This window comes from Podarcis tiliguerta, assembly GCF_965153285.1.
Source record: "Podarcis tiliguerta genome assembly, chromosome: Z".
Lineage (NCBI taxonomy): Eukaryota > Metazoa > Chordata > Lepidosauria > Squamata > Lacertidae > Podarcis > Podarcis tiliguerta.
Window position 1 is genome coordinate 48,763,084 of NC_139553.1, and position 20,767 is coordinate 48,783,850.

The 20,767-nt window shown below is 45.6% G+C and overlaps 1 protein-coding gene across 1 annotated transcript in view; it reads right to left on the reverse strand.

Annotated features, from left to right (window-relative positions):
- Nucleotides 1-20,767, reverse strand: part of GPC4 (glypican 4) — a 92,250-nt gene that overhangs the window by 38,505 nt on the left and 32,978 nt on the right. Inside the window, exon 2 of the mRNA XM_083422630.1 lies at nucleotides 572-730. Within this exon, the coding sequence (XP_083278756.1) occupies nucleotides 572-730 (159 nt within the window). The remainder of the gene's footprint in view (nucleotides 1-571; nucleotides 731-20,767) is intronic.

Genomic DNA, 20,767 nt, shown 5'->3' on the forward strand with positions numbered 1-20,767 from the left:
CCTTGTGGGTAACTAAAGAGATGCAATCAGCAAATATTTCTATCAAACTGGTTTGCAAAATAAGCAGCCCTCTGAACTTGTCATACCAAAGTCTTGAGTCATTCAAGCACAACTTTGGAAAGGAGAGAGTTGTAGAAAAAAACAAACAAAAATAATGACAAAGCACAACAAAACCTTGTCTATCTAAACCAACCTGGTGTCCTCCAGTTGTATGGGCTGATGGGAATTGTAATCTAAAACAAGCAAGATTTGAGCACAAGAGCACTCCTCTCCTGTGGCTTCCAGCAACTGGTGGTCAGAAGCATTTAGTAGCCATCAATAGACCTCTCCTCCTCCCTGAATTTGTCTAATCCTCTTTCAAAGTCATCTGGGTTGATGCCACATGGTTTCACTATGTGCTGCATAAAGACCAACTCAGAGATGTTTGGGACTGAACCTGGGACCTTCTGCTGATGCTCTAGTCTATCACTTCCCACCAGGCTAACGAAGTTTGGCATAAACAAAGTCCATAAATATATTGCAGCACTTCTCATCTGGGCTAGCTAAGGGCAATGCAGGGGCTAGGACTCACCATCAAACTTTTTGTACCGGGAACTGAAGGTTGCTTGCAAGTTATTACTAAGTTCCACCACAGCATTTCGGAAGTCCTGTTTGCTCTGTTGGCTGTATTTTTCTTCCATCTCTTGAGAGCAGCATGTGTAGCCTTGAGGGCAGACTTTCAAGTGATCACCTGGAAACACAAAGGTGAGAAAGCTTTACACACGAGTACATCAATCTATGACAATCATGGGGGGCGGGGCAGGGCGGAGGCTGAGCTTGCTGCTGTGGCAGCAGCTGTATGCAGATACACAGAAAGGTGGCAATTGCTCTGGATAAAAAGCACTAATGCGGAACGGACAGGAACCTCACAGCCATTTAAGGAACACCCAGCTGTTTAATCAAGTAAGTATTGGAATCAGTTATAGCAGGTAGCAGTCTTATGGGATATGCGTGTTTGTGCGTGTGCATGTACTTTAGATGTGTGCATTACTTTAGTTGTGAAGCACAGAGTTCACATAGCACTTTCCCACCCCCTTGCTGATGCCTCCAAGAGCGCAGATCTCCCTCCCCCAAGAGGTGTGCCTGCCACCATCTCTTTGCAGCAGCCTTTGCCAAACTGGTACCCTTCCAGAAATTTTCAACTACAACTCCCATCAGTGCCAGCTGGCATAGCCAATAGTATTACGGGATGTGGCGGGTGGCTGATGAAGACACACCTCTGTCTCCTGACCTTTGAAAACCGAAGAACTTGTTTTTGTACCCTACCTGTAATATGTTGTGTGGAAGTATTGCTTTTGGGCTATGGGTGGGGTTGTTGCTGTACACTTTTTTAAACTGCATTACATTTTTGTATGCTGCAATTTGCCCTGTGGCCTGGTGAAGGTTGAGTAAGACATGCTGTGGTTCTAATTATTCTCCATTATGAAGAAGAGCAGAAATGGTTTGCAAGGTTGGGTTCGGTGATACAGCAGGTGATTCAAGAAAGAATGGGAAAGCTGCCAAGTGAAAGAGACTTCTGCAGACAAGGCAGCTGTTGCCCCAACTGACGGACTGGATCGTGCCCTTGGTGCTGAAACCTCAGTCCTGCCTTCCTTCCTGGAAACACTCACTGGGATTTCCAACTCAAAATATTATCCTCTTCTCTCAACCACCAGCTTGTATCATCCTCCTTCATGGTTTATGACTTCCTTTAGAATCAGCTATAAAAAGAACCCAGGGCTAATCCAATTTCACACTAGACTTGTGTTCTCCTTATCAAGGGTATTAGGGCCCCTCTTATCATTGCTAATTAACAAGCGTTTCCAGAATGGAAGCCCTGTTAGTCCAGTATTTGGGAGAAAGGACAGTGCAGAGTCCCAGAGCATCTTAAACGGGACTAACAACTTTATTCTACCATCAACTTACAACGGGCTTTGACAGATTCATGACATTAACTGGAAAAATTGGTGGATGCGTAAGAATACAGATTTAATGAAATGCACAGGAAATGCTGCATTCAGGTTCTGCTTGAGGGCTGTCCTTTGGGGCATTCAGTAAGCCACTGTGAGACCATGATGCTGGATTACATGGGGCAATGGCCTATAGAATCATAGAATCATAGAGTTGGAAGAGACCACAAGGGTCATCGAGTCCAACCCCCTGCCAAGCAGGAAACACCACCAGAGCACTCCTGACATATGGTTGTCAAGCCTCTGCTTAAAGACCTCCAAAGAAGGAGACTCCACCACACTCCTTGGCAGCAAATTCCACTGTCAAACAGCTCTTACTGTCAGGAAGTTCTTCCTAATGTTTAGGTGGAATCTTCTTTCTTGTAGTTTGGATCCATTGCTCCGTGTCCGCTTCTCTGGAGCAGCAGAAAACAACCTTTCTCCCTCCTCTATGTGACATCCTTTTATATATTTGAACATGGCTATCATATCCCCCCTTAATCTCCTCTTCTCCAGGCTAAACATGCCCAGCTCCCTTAGCCGTTCCTCATAAGGCATCGTTTCCAGGCCTTTGACCATTTTGGTTGCCCTCCTCTGGACACGTTCCAGTTTGTCAGTGTCCTTCTTGAACTGTGGTGCCCAGAACTGGACACAGTACTCCAGGTGAGGTCTGACCAGAGCAGAATACAGTGGCACTATAACTTCCCTTGATCTAGATGCTATACTCCTATTGATGCAGCCCAGAATTGCATTGGCTTTTTTAGCTGCCGCGTCACACTGTTGGCTCATGTCAAGTTTGTGGTCAACCAAGACTCCTAGATCCTTTTCACATGTACTGCTCTCAAGCCAGGTGTCACCCATCTTGTATTTGTGCCTCTCATTTTTTTTTGCCCAAGTGCAATACTTTACATTTCTCCCTGTTAAAATTCATCTTGTTTGTTTTGGCCCAGTTCTCTAATCTGTCAAGGTCGTTTTGAAGTGTGATCCTGTCCTCTGGGGTGTTAGCCACCCCTCCCAGTTTGGTGTCATCTGCAAATTTGATCAGGATGCCCTTGAGTCCATCATCCAAGTCGTTGATAAAGATGTTGAATAAGACCGGGCCCAAGACAGAACCCTGTGGCACCCCACTAGTCACTCTTCTCCAGGATGAAGAGGAACCATTGATGAGCACCCTTTGGGTCCGGTCAGTCAGCCAGTTACAAATCCACTGAGTGGTAGCATAGGCGGTTCGAATCCCTGCAAGGGGGTGAGCTCCCGTTGCTCGGTCCCTGCTCCTGCCAACCTAGCAGTTCGAAAGCACCTCAAGGTGCAAGTAGATAAATAGGTACCGCTCCGGCGGGAAGGTAAATGGTGTTTCCGTGTGCTGCTCTGGTTCGCCAGAAGCAGCTTAGTCATGCTGGCCACATGACCCAGAAGCTGTACGCCGGTTCCCTCAGCCAGTAAAGCGAGATGAGCGCCGCAACCCCAGAGTCGGCCACGACTGGACCTAATGGTCAGCGGTCCCTTTACCTTCACATATTATGGGCTTGTTTTAACACTGTAACTATAGAGGAAGGCTCCAGGTGACTGTAGCAGTTGTCAGTTCCCAAATTGATACAGACAGCGAGAGAGTGTTCCCCCCCCCCTTTCATCAGCTCAGGAGAATTTGCAGCACACTACCACAAAGATGTGGTGCTGGAGTAAGTGGCCGAGAGAGATGGAAGGGGCTCTCCACAGGTGGGTGTAGCTGCTAAGAACTGAGAAGCTGCTAATGCCACCCAGAAGCTTCCTACATCAAGGAGGCTTGTTCATGGGCTCTTGTGCAAACTGGCTGTAACCACATTCCACTTCCACTGCTATCAGCAGGTGCAGAGTTCATTCTACCAACCACCACTATTAATTATAAATTTGAAAGTAATAATAATTCTGCTATTTGAGGTGCTAAATACTATTGATTTCCATGCCAACAAAACACATTGTCACTTCCAAATCCAAATGCATTACTTCTCGTCCACCAGAAGGGAAAAGTAATCATGTGTAGTTGTGTTTGTTCATATCAATCCCTTCTTAGCCCCTCCCCTACCTTCCTTTCGCATAGCTTGATTTTTAGAATTCAAGTCTATTCGAGTAAAGGTAAAGGTAAAGGTTAGGTCCAGTCGAGGCCGACTCTGGGGTTGCGGCGCTCATCTCGCTTTATTGGCCGAGGGAGCCGGCGTACAGCTTCCGGGTCATGTGGTCAGCAGGACTAAGCCGCTTCTGGCGAACCAGAGGAGCGCACGGAAACGCCGTTTACCTTCCAGCCGGAGCAGTACCTATTTATCTACTTGCACTTTGACGTGCTTTTGAACTGCTACGTTGGCAGGAGCAGGGACCGAGCAACAGGAGCTCACCCCATCATGGGGATGCGAACCGCCAACCTTCTGATCGGCAAGTCCTAGGTTCTGTGGTTTAACCCACAGCGCCACCCGCGTCCCTATTCTATTCGAGTAGGGACCACTATTTTCCTTTATATAACTTTGTACTTGTGCACTCTGATCGAAGCTGTCCCAGAAACAGCGGGTGCAGAATGCAGCAGCGAGGCTCCTCACGGGGTCTCTGCCATGGGAGCATATTCACCCACTGCTTTTCAAACTGCACTGGCTCCCGGTAAAGTACAGGGTCAGATTTAAGGTGCTGCTTTTGACCTTTAAAGCCCTTCACGGCCTAGGACCCTCATACCTACGGGACCGCCTCTCCCAGTATGCCCCACGGAGAGCCTCAAGCTCCATAAATAGCAACACCCTAGTGGTCCCAGGCCCTAAGGAAGTTAAGACTGGCTTCAACCAGAGCCAGAGCCTTTTCAACTCTGGCTCCGGCCTGGTGGAACTCTCTGTCTCATGAGACCAGGGCCCTGCAGAATCTGATTTCTTTCCGCAGGGCCTGTAAGACAGAGTTGTTCCGCCTGGCCTTTGGCTTGGAGCCAATTTGATTCCCTCCCTCCCTCTCTTTCTTTTTTCTTTTCCTTCTCCTCCTGCGATGAGGCTACATTTTAATATTTTAATGTTTAAATATTTTAATGTTGTATTTTAATTTTGTTTTTAAGTTGTAATCATTCAACTTGTTTTTATTATTGCTTGTAAGCCACTTTGAGCCCGGCCTTGGCTGGGGAGGGCGGGGTATAAATAAAAATTATTATTATTATTATTATTATTATTATTATTATTATTATTATTATTATGCAATGAATCAAATATGTTTTGTAAAGGGATGTAAACAAATATAAAATATAAAATAAATTTTGTAGTATTAAATTATAGTAGAAATAAGGTAGCCTTGCAAATAAGTTGTTAGTCTGCAAATATTTCCACTAACCAGACTATCAAAGCTTCACTAAGTCAGTCAGTGCAAGAGAGGGTCCAAACAAAGAAGTGCCTGAATTCACCAACCACTACCACCAACACCAAAGTGGAACATCCATTGCACCAACTATCATTCCAACTCAGAAGGCAATTTCCCAGATCTAAACTGAGCATGCTGCTCTAGGATTCTACTCAGGGTTACAGATTTAGGACTTCTGATCCAATTTCTACTGCTCCAACAAGCCCCAGGTGTATAAACTAGGGGTGACCAACATGGTGTCTTTCATGTCTTCCCTTGCTGCCCATGACACCTCTGAGGCCACCTCACTCACTGTCTCCTTGGCCATGAAGTGGTGAGGATGGTTAGCTTCTCCCCGCCACACACACACACACACACACACACACACACTTGTAAAATACATAGAGCTGATGGAGGAAGCTAGAAGAGTGGCTCACTTTTCCACTTGACCTTTCAGCCCCATTGCTTTTTCAAAACCCATATTAATTCTACTGGATCCAACTTTTACCCAGATCCCTTAGAAAAGCAAAGTTTGTGTGTGTGTGTGTGTGTCCCCACTTTCTTTCAGTCTTAATGGGAAGGGGGCAAGAGAGACATAATTGGGGAAGGGGCATGCTCACAGCACTCATTCAAAACTCCAGCTGTGCCCACATGCTTAAAAAACTTGGTAACCCCTGAGATGAACTTTCACGAATCATTCCAGGCACATGTGTGGGTCTGAAAGAAAAAGGGAGCGAACCTGCTTCTAGTTTACAAGAGTTTCTCTTTCTGGGAGCAAATACTTAACTCACCACAGGCAGGTAGCTAAGGAGCTGTTTACAAGAGTGAGGACATGCAACACACTTCCCAATGCCATGCTCATTGGGGGCCGGATGTAAATAGATGGAGCAGGGAAGAAAGAAAATCAGCCTTTATTAAGCCTTATGGGATGGTCACAAGGTATTCCGAGCACACAAAAGTTAAATTTGGAGGGGGAGACGTTCTTTGGGCAGCTTTCACAACAAAAGCCTCACACAGTATGCTACAATGGCCTACAATGTGGAACCAGACCCTTGCCAAATTTTGCCAAGTGGCTAAGAAACTGGCCCTCTGGATGAGTTCAGTGCCCAGGTGCTGGGGGGGGGCTATTTTCAGCAAGCCTTTTCTTGTCTGTGTCCTCAGCGGCTGGCTGGTCACCTGGGTTTAAAGAATATACGGTTCCCTTCCATGCAACAAGCTCCTCACCACAAAAACAAGAAATTCTAATTATTTCTGTGGCATGCACTTAAAATACCCTATACAACCAAAGACTGTCTGGATTTCAATTTCCACCCCCACCCCCACCCCGCTTTTTTCCCCACTTTGCTTGCTGACAGCTTAGGGCCTGTGGATTTACTACAGAGAGAACACCAGACACTTTTTTTTTTAAGGAGGAAAAGAAAGAGAAAGATTTATGCCCCTCTCTGTACAAGCCAAGGAGCCAAAAGGCACATTAGGAAACTGAATTCTGTTCTGGAAGGGGTGAGGGAGAGAGAGACCTTGCCTTCCCATTCATTCATCCCCAAATTTCCCTCTACAAATACTTGTTTTACAACCCCAGGGTCCAGTCCTGCAAATGCAGCTGCCATATGAACGACTTAAATAAAATAGCTGCTGCTAGATGGAGCCACTCCACATCAAAGTGGATGGACACAGACACCCACCCACACCCACAAAGAAAATGCTATATCAAGTCATCATGGAACATTTAAATATCAGTAGAGTCTGGTCCTCAACCAAGACTTGGGGCTGCCATGTACTATAGTGAAAGAACAGCCTGACTGATGGATCAGGCCAGTGGCCCATCTAGTCCAGCATCCTGTTCTCCTGGTGACCAACCAGATGCCCCAATGAGAAGCTCACAAGCAGGATTGGAGCGCAACAGCCCTCTCCCCTCCTGCAGCTTCCAACATCTGGTGTTCAGAAGCAATACTGCCTCCATAGATGCAGTGGAATAGCCATCATGGTTAGTTGCCAAGGATATTCTCATCTTCCATCTGTCCAATCCTCTTTTAAAACTATCCAAGTCGGAGCTCATCACTGCCTCCTGGAGGAACAAGTTCCATACTTTAACTGTGCTGGACTTTCTGTTTCTCTGTCCTGAATCTTTTAACATTCAGCTACTCTACTCCCTCTACTTCCATGCTATGGTGAGATATGCAAATGTTATGCAAATATGTCCCTTTCCGTGTTTGTAATGCATGTCCTATTTTATTGCAATGCATAGCAGGCCACCCAAAAACATGAGGGCATCAGAAGAGCCTGTCTGCTGGCTCAGACCAAAGACCCATCATAGCGCAGCATCCTGTTCTCTTGGTGACCAACCCCAATGTGAAGCCTGCAAGCAACAGCCCCCCCCCCTACTTGTAATTCACAGGAACTGCCTCCAACAATGGAGGTAAGACACGGCCATCATGGTTAGCAGCCCCATAAATTTGTTTCAGTCCCTTATAAAGCAGTCCAAATTGGTGTGCATCACTATATCTTATGGTAGTGAGTCAACTTTTGACTCCCATTGATTCCAAGGGGGACGAGGCCTGGATCCAGCCCTTACAGGACAATCCTGCGTACCGCTGTTATTGTACTCAGCGGGGCTTTCGGGCAAGGGAGGGTGCTCAGGTTTGCAGCTCCTAAAGGTATCAGAAGCTTCTCATTTTTAAATTATTGTTTTTGTTCTTAAAAACAAAAGAAATACCCAGAAATAATAAGGAAAAACAGAGAAAAAGAAGGAAGACAAGAGAAGGACACCCACTGCTGTTAGCTCAATCAACAAAGCATGAGATTCTTAATCTCAGGATTGTGGGTTCAAGGTCCACGCTGGGCAAAAGATTCCTGCATTGCAGGGGCTGGACTAGATGACCCTCAGGGTCTCTTCAAACTCTACTGTTCTATGATCCTGTTATTCTGTGATATGTATGGGTGTGACCATTATCAGAGGTCTAGCTTGGCAAAGCAGGGTCAGAAGGATGTGGCCAGAGGAGAGGGTTTGGTGTGGAAACAATCCCACGGGCCAGGGAGAGACAGTCTGAGGTCTATCCCACCCCCTGACCCATTTAGCCAGAGATGCCTAGGGCCTCCTCCACAGCACAACAGGATTTGCATCTCTCAAGATTTTGCAATCCAAACTGCATTTGCTCGCTACCTGTTCTAGCAGCAAGATTTGAAGACTTTTCTCTTGTATTTTTTTTTTAAAAAAATCCTGCCTTCTTTAGGTATGAGAGTGGCAGGGACACCAATGCAACCCCCTCCCTGCAAAAAAAAGACTGAGAAGTATCATTCAACCACCTCTCCAATGTCTGAAACATCAACATATCGCCTACAAACCACTTTCAAGTTTATCTTTCGAGCCAGAAGGCCCAGAAATTTCCTGTTTTTTAAAAAAAGGATCACAGACACCTACGACTACATTCTGCTCCTGCAAAATCGTGACATACACCAAACTTGGCTTATAAAAACTACCCAGCTCTTCTCTTTACTTTTCTCTAGAATAAAGCAACTGTCACTGTGAACTCAGAGGATTTTATTCTATTCAATGAAGACAGAGTACTTTTCTTTTTACATATGCCACACACCATCTAGATCCATTGCACTTTTTTCCAGCTTCAAAGTGCTTCTTGAGAAGCCAGTTTCATTTTGAAAAGAAAAGCTCTTTGTAGATTGATTCTGCATCATGCCATTTTGAAAGCAGATGTTGGCAATCCCTGCAATGGGAGACATAGTCACACCTGCCCAACGGCATTGTGGGTGGGCAGAGTCCAAGACTGCAATTGTCACTTCCTTCTTCATTCACCTGGGGCATGTGGAAAGAGGAAATGGCATGGGTGTTCAAGTGCACATCAAGCAACCACAACCACCCAGGTGGAAAGCCGCATGATGAGGACGAGCATGAATGATTCCAGATTGAGATAAAGTTACACCTGTTGCTCTCCACTTGCTGCTGAACTACAAACTCCCATCTTTTCTATTTGTCATGCTGGATGGGGCTGATGGGAGTTGGGGAGTCCAGCAACATTGGGAATACTACTGGTTCTTCCCAGTCCTGAACCATTATTGTATCTCTAGATCTCTTCAGCTAAAGCTCAACACTCAAACCTGCAACATCTCACTGGCTCTTTTGGAAGTCACTCTGTTTTGATGGAGGACACCTATGCTGGTCCAGGAGTAGCCATTAAAACTAGTCTTCCTGCTGCCCAAGTTCCTAGCAAGGAACTGGAAAGCCATGGATCATCCAGGGGAAAGGCTATAGCTCAACAGCAGTGCACCTCTTCGCACGTTCAATCCCAGGTGGCAGCTCTAAGCAGGACTGGGTCAATTTAGGCGATACTAGGTGGGCCAGTGGTCTGACCTGTCACCAAATAAGACAGCTTCTTATGTTCCCATTTGTATAAATTTAGCACTTTCCATCATATGGTACTGCAAGGATTCCACCTTTTCTCCCCTCGCCCTTTCCAGAAGTGGAACATATTAACCTATCTTCAGCCCCAAACTTCACGTGAGACTAAACATGTGCCTCTTTGTGTTGCACAAACATTTGAGGGAATGCAGGCAGCTGCCTGGGGTGCCTGATCAGACTTAGAACTGGGGGTGTGGCAGGAAGGAGAAAGAGTTCCCCCCTGAAGATAGGATCCTGATGAAAACTATTTGCACCTGGAGGGCATCTCCCGAGAAGCCAATGAGAGATGCGTAAGGAAGGGAAAGCTTGGTGGGTGGTTTTGCTCCAGGCTACAGTCTGGGGTGGTGGTGGTTTTGAACTCTCCACCCAGCCACAACAATGACCAGCTCACCACCATTTACATGGAACTATTTACATGCACACAACACTGAAAGAGATATGTTGAACATCGTGTCCAACATAGCATTTTACTTTTTACACCTGGGAGGGGTGCAGCAGACTTGGCATACCTGTTCCCCAGTCCCACTGTTCAATTTATTAAATTGCACACAACCCCGCCACCACCCCAATAAAGCAGAATATTCCAACCGTAAGTCTTCTTTAGGGCATTATTTGAACAAATGAATTAATCTAAGGCAACACCAGGATAACTTGCTGCTTCAAAAGCACAGGTTTTTTGGTGTGTGTGTTGTTGTTTTTTTAAAAAAAATCAGAAGTGATTGGTGTTTTCTGTTTAATATATTTGTGTTTCTAAAAAATGTCACATTCCACACCACTCTGATAAAAGAGGCAGGCTGGGGGTTAATTCTGGGTTTCCTATGTAAACCCACTTCCTGCCCCTTCTCCAAGAACCAGGGCTAATAATTAAGGTTAATCCTTGTTAGCTCTGTATGTTTCCTTTGAATCCTGTTACCACATTCCTTCATGCAATCAACTGCACTTTTTTTTTTAATGGAGAGGCAAATCCCAGCGCCCCCTTATGCCTGTCTCCTGCTCAAAAGGTTACGACCTGACTCTGCCTGCGGCCTCCTGACCTCTGGTTCCTGTCCCTGCCCCTCCAGCTTTGCAAACTTACCTCTCAACAGACCGCTTTATAATCAGCGGACCATGGCTGAAAATTGGAAAGGCAGGGTGAAAGTGTCTGAAAATGAAGGGCAGAAAATACTCAACAAGCTTCCTCAGTGGGCCCAAACACACACTGAACAGTTGAAATTCACAGTGGTATCTCACGTCTTCCAACAGTGCAATCCTGCGCACATCTACTCAGAAGCACACCCCTCTTGTTTAAGTGCACAGGAAGCTGCTTACACCAAGTCGGACCCTTGGTCCTTCTAGCTCAGTATTGTCTACACTGACTGGTAGCAGCTCTCCAGGGCTTCAAATGTGTCTCTGGACCAGCCCTACCTGGAGATGCCGGGGCTTTACCATAGGGTCTTCTGAAAGCAAAGCAGAAGATCATTAACTACAGCCCTTCCCTAGGTAAGCTCTACTGCGTTCCATGGGGCTCATTCCTCTGCTTGAAGGCATCACAGAGGCATCTGGTTGGCCACCATCAAAGCAGGATGGTGGCCCAGGTGGCTCAGCCAATAGGTCCCTTCTTACATGTGCACTTCCAGGTCTCGGTGTTCCCTAACTGTAAATCAAGGCAAAAGCACTTGTTTTCTTAAGACTATGGTGCGTGAAGTGTGTTTAGCATGTCATTTGCCCATAGCAGTCATAGCCTCTGCTTTAATTTGGGCGCATGTATGTCTTGCATTGAGCTCTGCTTTTATTCATTTCTTGCTTTTGTTTGTTGATATTTTAATGGTCTTGCATTTTACTTTGTATTTCAATTCCCCACCCACCCTGCTTATTTACTGCAAGCCAACCAGATAAGTTCACACAAATGCCAAAAAAAGAAAAAAGAAAAGAAAAGAATAAGGAACAGTTCTAGTATTAACAATGCTTTCTACCTTGTTAACTGTGACAGAGTTAAGCAGGCAACTCTTTTAATTTCCATTCCTCCCTCCCCTCCCCTCCCCTACATCCCTCAAATTTGTGTTCAACTCAACTTTGGTTTTGCATTGATAATCTATTCCAAGCATTTATTTTTTAACATTTGCTCTCCATTCCCTACACCTTCTACATCACTGGCAGTCTACTGGGAGGGGGGAAGTACTAACTTGGTACGTGACTTTTGTAAGTAAGATCAAAATCTTGTTTTATGGACAAAAGGCCCTTAACAGCCTTTGGAAATTATTGCAGCTTCAGGGAAAACAATGCTTGGTTTTGTCCACTAATGAGAAATGCCAACTTCCTTTATTTATTTATTTTTCTATAACATGGGACATTAATTTGGGGGCAGACTTTTTGATTCCTTCATGCTCTCGGTCAGCAAAAATTCACAGGCGCTGCTCAAGGGTCTCTAAAAATAGGGTCTCTTGCCTGTGGCACCTTCCAGGCAGACAAAGCATGCAAACCGCCTTCCAGGTGCAGTTCTGCCCACCTCAACTTGATCTGTCCAATGTTTGCAGGTATTGAGGCTCTCTCAGGATCTGCTTCACTTCCTAAAGCTCTGCTTGCATGTTCAGACATCTCTGGAGAAAAGAACAGGTTCTTTACGTCTAGGATGGTTTGCAGCATCAGGGAATTGCTTGTCAACCAATATATACCTCCCACACCTCCAACCCAAGTCCTGAGTGCAAATATGGAGGGCAAAAACCTTTCCTGACAAGAACATCTACATTTCTTGGTGACATTCCATAAACTCACTGACCAAAACATGTACTTTTTCAGCATTGGGGGTGGGTGGGAGCTCACAGCAAAAAGGAAGTTTCAATTACTTTGTGAAGTGAAGTAGAAAAATTAAGATCTAAGCAAACTTTATTAGGAATGACAAGCAGAAGGGCAGGACTTTGGTTTCTTTTGCGTGGGTGTCAAATAACTTTCTAGGAGTTTCTTCCGAGGCACATAAAAGAAGCAACATTTAGTCATGAAGGGCCTTTTTATTTTTGCAAATACACTCTACAATTTAAAAAGGCAAACTGTATTAACACTTAAATGAAACTGCACTCCAAAGATTCTTAAGGAGGTAAAGATTCAGGGTCTCCCTCTCTTTCTGCCTCAGGGAGAAGGAACTAAGTTTCAAAACACACACTAAAAACCATCTGCAAATAACCCCTTGCCCAGGTGCCTGAAGAAAGCAAAAACAGCCTCTAGCTGATCAAAATGAGAATAATTTTATATCACATATAATTTATATCACACCACATATCTGGGCTCCTTCAGGAAGAAGGGTGGGATATAATTTCAAGAAATATCAAGTTTTCTTATGCTGTCCTAAAAATTTGAACTGGGGTTTTTGGTGATGTTCTAGGTGACCTGTGAAGGTTAGCTGAGACAAAATGTCCCCTGAAGAATAAGAGCCATAGACATGGCAAGTGATTAGTGCTAATGGTGACTTACAAAGCCCTCAAGATCTTGGAGCCTACGTGCATCTCTTCCTACAATGTCTTACCTGAGCATTAGTATTTTATTTTTATTATTAAACTTTTAACTCGCATTTCCTCCAAAAAGCTAGAGGATGGCATAGATGGCTGTACTCATCCTCGCTGTAGCATCCTCACAACTACCCTCTGAGATAGGATATCCTGAAAGTCAATTGGTGGCCCAAGGTGACCCCGTGGGTTTCATGGCTGAGTGGGGTTTTGATCCTCTGTCTCCCAAAGTCCTAGTCCAACACTCTGACCATTGCTCTCCTCTGCCACGGAGGGTCTCCTCCACACCCCCTCTTTCAGAGCTATAAATTGTGTGGGGAACTTCGCTGGGCGGTGCTGGTCTCCTGTGATGGGCAGGATGCAATGGCCTTATTTCAACAGCACGTCAAGATCTGGATATAGTCAGTTTTTCTGCTCAGTTTGAGGATTCTTCACTTTTTAAAGACTACTCCTATTGTTTGTTTCACATGGTGAATTGTTGTTTTAACTGAAATATGCACCCTGCCCTGAGATCAGATGATATAGGGTGGGTTAGAAATATTTTGAATAAATATATAAATATATGACACCAGGCTCCTAAATTTAGCAAAAACCATCTAGAAGGAAACTCCTTGCATTTTATTATACTCAGCAGAAATTACATGTGTTCAGAGTGCAGAAACTCTCGCTAAAAAAAGGCTGTTTGCCTGAGGATTTTCTTTTAAGGCTCAACTCAAGCAACAGATGATATAGCCATGGTTTGTGCTAACATGGCTAAACACCGCCCATCATGGTTAAGGTTAGTTAATAGTCTGTGAATTCAGGCAAAATGGCAAAACAGAGCTAGGGCAAGCTATCGTTTCCAAACCTTTCAAACTGCAGCCTCCAAAGTAGAATGGGCTTGCGAGCCGACCAAAGTTAAAACACTGAAAACAAATTCTATGTCCAAATGTGAACTTCGTCCCCACCACCACCTAAGGGGGTGCAGGTATCACAGGGAAAACCTTACAAGCCCTGGAAGAGTGAGATCAGGATCTGCTCTTCCTGAACTACCTAAGAAGCCCTGAGTGCTCCAAAACATTAAGCAAATGGAATCTGTGATCCATGATTTAGTACTTTGGGGAATTCCCTCCCCATAGAGGTGTACTTGCTACCTTCATTGTAAATACTTCATCACACGCTGAAGATACACTTTTTTGGCCTTTGACACCTGAGAGAGACACGTTAGGACTCAGCTTGTTCTTCTGATTTCAAATTGTTTCACTTGATTTTAATACTGTATTTTTACATTGCTATAACCAACCCAGTAACCTTACAGTGAAGAGTGAGTAAGAAATAGAATAAGAACAAGAATAAAAGAATAAGAATACAGTTGTATCCTACAGTAATCCTACTCAACGAAGACTCATTGAAATTAATGGGTGTGGCTAACTTGGTTCCTTTAAATTTCAGTGGGGCTATTCCTACTAAAACTTAGCTGATTGCTTAGTTATGACTGCCACAAAATATTTGTTAGCATAAAGCTTGGTGGTGTATTTATTATAAAATAAAACGCATGAAAACATTTCCCTTTGATTGGAAAGTTATGAAGCAACTGGCTGGTGTCCATGCGAGATGAATTGTGCAGCTCAAAGTCCAAAGGAGAGAATGCCATCACCAAGCACTTAGACAAAAGCACACCAAGAACTCAGGCCAATGCAAGTTTCAATAGTGGGAGTGGTCACCAGGCACTTGCCTGCAGTGAGTAAGCTGCAAGGGCTGTAGCTCAGTGGCTGAGCATCTGCTTTGCATGCAGAAGGTCCCAGGGTTAATCCCCAATGGTATCGCCAGGTAAGGCAGGGAATGTCCCCAACCTGAAACCCTGGAGAGTCACTGCCAGTCAGTGTAGACAGAACTGTGCCTAAGCTGGGTAGAAGCTTCCTGGGCTTTGGGAAGGAGGCGCCAGGCTTTAATACTCTAATTTTTGTTGCTGTTTAGTCGTGTCCGACTCTTTGTGTCCCCCTGGACCAGAGCACACCAGGCACTCCTGTCTTCCACTGCCTCCCACAGTTTGGTCAAACTCATGCTGGTAGCTTCGAGAACACTATCCAACCTTCTCGTCCTCTGTCGTCCCCTTCTCCTTGTGCCCTCCATCTTTCCCCAAATCAGGGTCTTTTCCAGGGAGTCTTCTCTTCTCATGAGGTGGCCAAAGTTTTTATTGGAGCCTCAGCTTCACGATCTGTCCTTCCAGTGAGCACTCAGGGCTGGTTTCCCTAAGAATGGACTGGTTGGATCTTCTTGCAGTCCATGGGACTCTCAAGGGTCTCCTCCTCTTTACCAGAAGCATTTACGGACTAGCCCAGTCCTCCTAGTCCACTGACCACATGCCACTGAAGCTGGGGGTGGTCAGTGTTCCATCAGCAAGAATCATCACAGCAGTGATTAGCCAATTAGTAACTGGTCAGAGCAAACACAAAGCTGCTGTAAATTTTAAAGAAAAGTATTATTTTTATTTTGAATAGAATAGAATTACTTACAAAAGTGGCAGGTAGGCAGCAAACCCACACACCTTACAATAAGCATTCCTGCTCCTCCCTCACATGGGAAGAGACGCCTCTTTTAAGATGATAAATGCAAGCACTTTCTTTTTCTTTTTAACTCTTTCCCCCTTGTATGCAAACATATGCAGATTTAATCAATGAATCCACTAAGATATCTTGAACTGGGCAACAACCCTAGAGGTGTCCTTTGGAGGAAGAAAGGAGGTCTTTTATAAGGGGGACGTGGTACGCCTGCTTGCTCTCACCCTGACTTGGGTCTAACTGTGGCCTCTTCCAAGCATCCTGTTTATTGAGATTCCATCCCAATTTGCTTCCACAAAGAGGTTATACAATGCCTTGTCTTTACTGAGCATTTGTTCTCATTTGTTTGCAGGGACATCATATGTCTTCCTATCAGCTGATCATTCTTCCTCACTTCTGAGTGCAGCCCCACATCACCTAACTGTTTTTAAAGCAGATTTGTTGCAACAGTGCTCTTTAACCCAGTTTAACTTCATGAAAGCTAAATTTCCAGTATGGACTGAACAGTGACAATCTGGAGGCAGCCTGGATCCAGAACCAGCCTGACTGTGCACAAGGTAGAGGCAACATTTTAGGGGCACAGGTGCCCAATTTGGTAAGACCTTTATGCACAAGCTCCCTTTTAAAAACAGACCTTTCACAAGCACTAAAGACATAAATTAAAACAAAAGGCACAGGCCACAAATGTTTAAAAAAGACCACCATCAGGCAACAAGGAGGGAGACTACGTGACAGATGGAAACTCAAAAGTGCCCTTGACTCTTAGGGCAACAAATTCCACTCTGAAGTCAAAAAATAGCACCAAGTGCACTATTGTAGACACAGAGTCCAGAGTCGGCACATGCTCCATGCTTAAAAAAAGATTTGCCTGGGTAATGCAAAGTCTGCACCAACAGCAGCTGGATTCTGCAGCCTGCCAAAATTATGCAAACTAGGCAAGTACATGTAATTTATTTTGCAGTTGCCATATTCTTTGTTGATTGATTGATTTAATCCCACCCTTCTGACTGGGTTGTCCCAGCCACTTGGGAGGGGGGGGTCTTTCAACAAAAACACAGGGACAACAACAACAACAACTGCAAATTTATTTATATCATAAAATTTATACACTGCTTGATTCTTTTTTAAAAAAAACAAACCCTCAAAGTAGTTTAAAAAGGTAAAGGTAAAGGACCCCTGACAGCTAAGTGCAGTTGCAGACGACTCAGGGATTGCGGTGCTCATCTCATTTTACAGGCCGAGGGAGCCGGCGTTTGTCCGCACACAGTTTTTCCAGATCATGTGGCCTGCATGACTAAGCCGCTTCTGATGAAACCAGAACAGCGCACGGAAACGCTGTTTGCCCTTCTGCCGGAGCGGTACCTAGAATCATAGAATCATAGAGTTGGAAGAGACCACAAGGGCCATCGAGTCCAACCCCCTGCCAAGCAGGAAACACCATCAGAGCACTCCTGACATATGGTTGTCAAGCTATTTATCTACTATATGGTTGTCAAGCTATTTATCTACTATTTATCTACCTATTTATCTACTTGCACTTTGATGTGCTTTCGAACTGCTAGGTTGGCAGGAGCAGGGACTGAGCAAGGGAGCTCACCCGTCGCAGGGATTCAAACCTCCAACCTTCTGATCGGCAAGCCCTAGGTTCTGTGGTTTAGAGCACAGCGCCACCCGCTATTTACAAAAGGAATAAAACAATGAAACTATCAATAAAAACAGTTAACAACAACTGTTTTAAATGTCCTATAAACTAATAAAAAGCAATGGTAAGCTAAAAAGCCGAGTTAAAATAATAGTCTGGATACCCTGGCCTTAAAAAAAGATGTTTTTTTAGCAGGCACTGAAAAGTGTCCTGTGAAGGTATCTGCCTAATGTCAACAGGATGGAGTTGCAAAATGCAGGGGCTGCCAAAACAAAAGATAGATTTCTTACAGATGTGGAGTGAGTATTATGCTGCACCTATAACAGTGACAGTTCTGCAGATCAAAGCAGTTAGTGGGCATCTATGAGGTAAGGTGATCTCACAGGTATATGGACCCCAGAGTTGTTAAGGGCTAAACATAAATGCACATAAATATATTATGGTTTCAGTAGTGATGGCACAGAGCAGGAGCTATGAAGGGCACTGGAAAATCTTGTTCTAGCTGTCTTTCTGACTTCAAAGATTTCTGAAGGGGTTGCCCACACTCAGGTAAGTGAGTCTTTGCAGCCATAAAGTCCCAGAAATCAAGAATACTGGAGTCCTGTGTCCTGTTCTGGGCAACACAGTTTAAGGAGGCTACTGACAAGCTGGAACATGTGCAGAGGAGGGGGACCAAGATGATCAAGGGTCTGGAAAACAAGCCTTACGAGGAACGGCTGAGGGTGTTGGGTGTGCTTAGTCCAGGTAAGAGAAGACCGATAGGTGATATGATAGACAACTGCAAATGTATGAAGGGAGCAAGCTTGTTTTCTGCTGCTCCTGAGGACAGGACCAGAACCAATGGATTCAAATGCCAAGAAAGGAGATTCTGACTCAAGGAGATTCTGACAGGAAGAATTTTCTGGCAATAAGAACTATTTGACAGTGGAATGAATGGCCCTGGAAGATGCTGAACCTCCATCCACTGGGAGGTTTTTAAACAGAGTTTGGCTGGCCATCTCTCTGGGATCCTTTAGCTGTAATTCCTTGCAGGGAGTTAAACTAGGTGACCCTTAAGGTCCCTTCCAACTCTGGCGCAGCACATGATTTGCATGCAGAAGGCCCCAGGTTCCATCCCTTCCATCTCCAGTAGCAGAGGCTGGGAAAGACCTTTCTTGGCCAGAGAACCCAGAGAGCAGAAAACATTGGACTGAACTTTGAAAAGATTGGGCAGATCAGGAATGGAGAGATCTCGTGCACCGGGGGCCAGATGCCGCCCTCCAGGTCTCTCTAACTGGCCCCTCGTCCCCTCATCAGCCACATCCCTCTCCCCCAGGTCACACACACACTCACCAGCTTTGCACCCTGCTTGAGTGCTTTCACCTAACTGGAACACACTCTTGATCTCATATCATGCCTCTTGCTCTGGGCTGGCCTGTCCATTAGGCAGACTAAGGCAGCCATCTCAGGCAGCACAATCCAAGCAGTGTCTCAGGGAATGCCCCCTGCTGTCAGAGAAGCTGCAGTGGGTTCCTGCAAGCCTGCCTCACTCACCAGGGTGTTGGGAAGCTTGTGTGAGGCCTCTGAAAGATCTTGCTGGTAGCCTCAGCCGCACAACCCTGGTAAGCAGGCTTCGGTGGGGGTGGCAAAGGGGGCATATGTGCAGGGCAGCTCCTTCCCATGTTGCCTCAGGCGACAAAAAGGGACAGGCTTACTTACTCTTACTCTTGCTTGCCTGAGTGGAGGTTAAAGAGGGTTGTGGAAATGGGAATGTAGAATTGACAACACAGAGGAAAACTTCACATCAACTGCTGTATCTACTTTTGCCTCTTGCCCTGCTTGCACCTAGCATGTGGCCCCCGAAAGTCTGCCCAGAATGGAATATGGCCCTTGGCTTCATAAATGTTCCCCGCCCTGAACAAGATCCCTAAAAGGCTTTGTACCCAAACTGTGCATTCCAGCACAAACACACAGCCCTGCCTGTAGCACTCTGCTCCCTCATTTCATCTACCAGCTCCTGTCCACAGGAGCCAGACCATCCTTAACAGGAGTTGTGCTGAAGTGACTATTTGTGTTTAAATTCCTGCCGGTCTCTCGCTAGCCAGCCAGCCGCTCTGAACACTGCTTCCGCACATCAGCCAAGCAAGCCATCCAACTCTTGCACACAAATTGCTCACTGTACTGTATGAGCCACTGCATAATATAACCTCTGTCGGAGAGACCAACCCTTATCCAGCAAAGTATTCTCTCTGGCCCCAACCAAAAGCACTTCTGCTGGGAAAGTAAAGGCAGAGTTTATTCAGGCTGAGCAGAGTGAGGGGAAGCCCAGTCAGAAGGCAGGTATCGTAGGAGTCATGGCTGCAACCTAAAGACTTCACTGTTCAATTCAAAGCTGCCAAGAACAAGACAGCTGCACAACAAACTTCACCAGCAAACAAGGTACCCCACACTAGGCTCTTCGTGGTTTCTCCCCTTCCTGGGGGTCTCTTACCTACAGGAGCAGGCCAAAAATCTTCACCCCCTCACTTTCCTCATGGGTGCCAACCCCCATCCACTTCTACAGCAGTTAAGGATTACGGTGGCACCATGATAAGCCGGCTCACTGTTGCGTACCCTCTGCTAGCATCCAGACTAGGCTACTGCAATGCAATGTGTGTGGAGTTGCCACTGAAGTGCAGCCAGAAGCAGCAACTGGTCCAAAAGATGACCACTAGCCAGCTGACTAGGAACACATTTTGTGGGTTCCCAAAGAGCTTACTGGTCTTATTTGTAAGGGCAATCCAAAGTGCTGGCATTGCCCAACCCTGCTTTAAAGATTAATCTGTGGGCTCTCAGTCTCCTTTCATGCAGGTTGGGGGAGCCAAGGAAGAGGGAAGGAAGTGGTGGTGATGGGGAGATGGAGCAATGGAAGGAGGAGAGGGAAAAGCCCAACACAAGCAATCAGTTCAGACCTCTGGCAAGGGAGCTCTGTGTCCCTTTCATTGGCAGCCCACTGAGCAGGTTGGAAGAGGGGTACAGAGGGTGAATTCAGAATACTGCATTAGCTTGCTGGACTATAATGCCAGCGCCTCTACTCCATTTTTGAACATTCCTCTCACCCTGCACTACCTGCTGCAATATGGAACTGTGGCCTTTGCACTGATATACCAGCATGGCATGTTAAATTTCATTCATGCCAGTGGAGAGTGGCATAAGACAGCAACAAATGTCATCAGGCAAAGTCACGCCTCCTCCAGACTTTCTGCACATGCCTGCTTCTGTTCCTCCATGAAAACAGCAGGGGGGGAGGGAATGGCATGCCAGTATACCTTTCACTTTGCTTGCTACTACAATTTTACTGCTTTTAAGGGAGTTGCAAACAGTTCCCCCACCCCCACCCAAGAATCAAATAACACAGAAATGAACACTCAGCATGC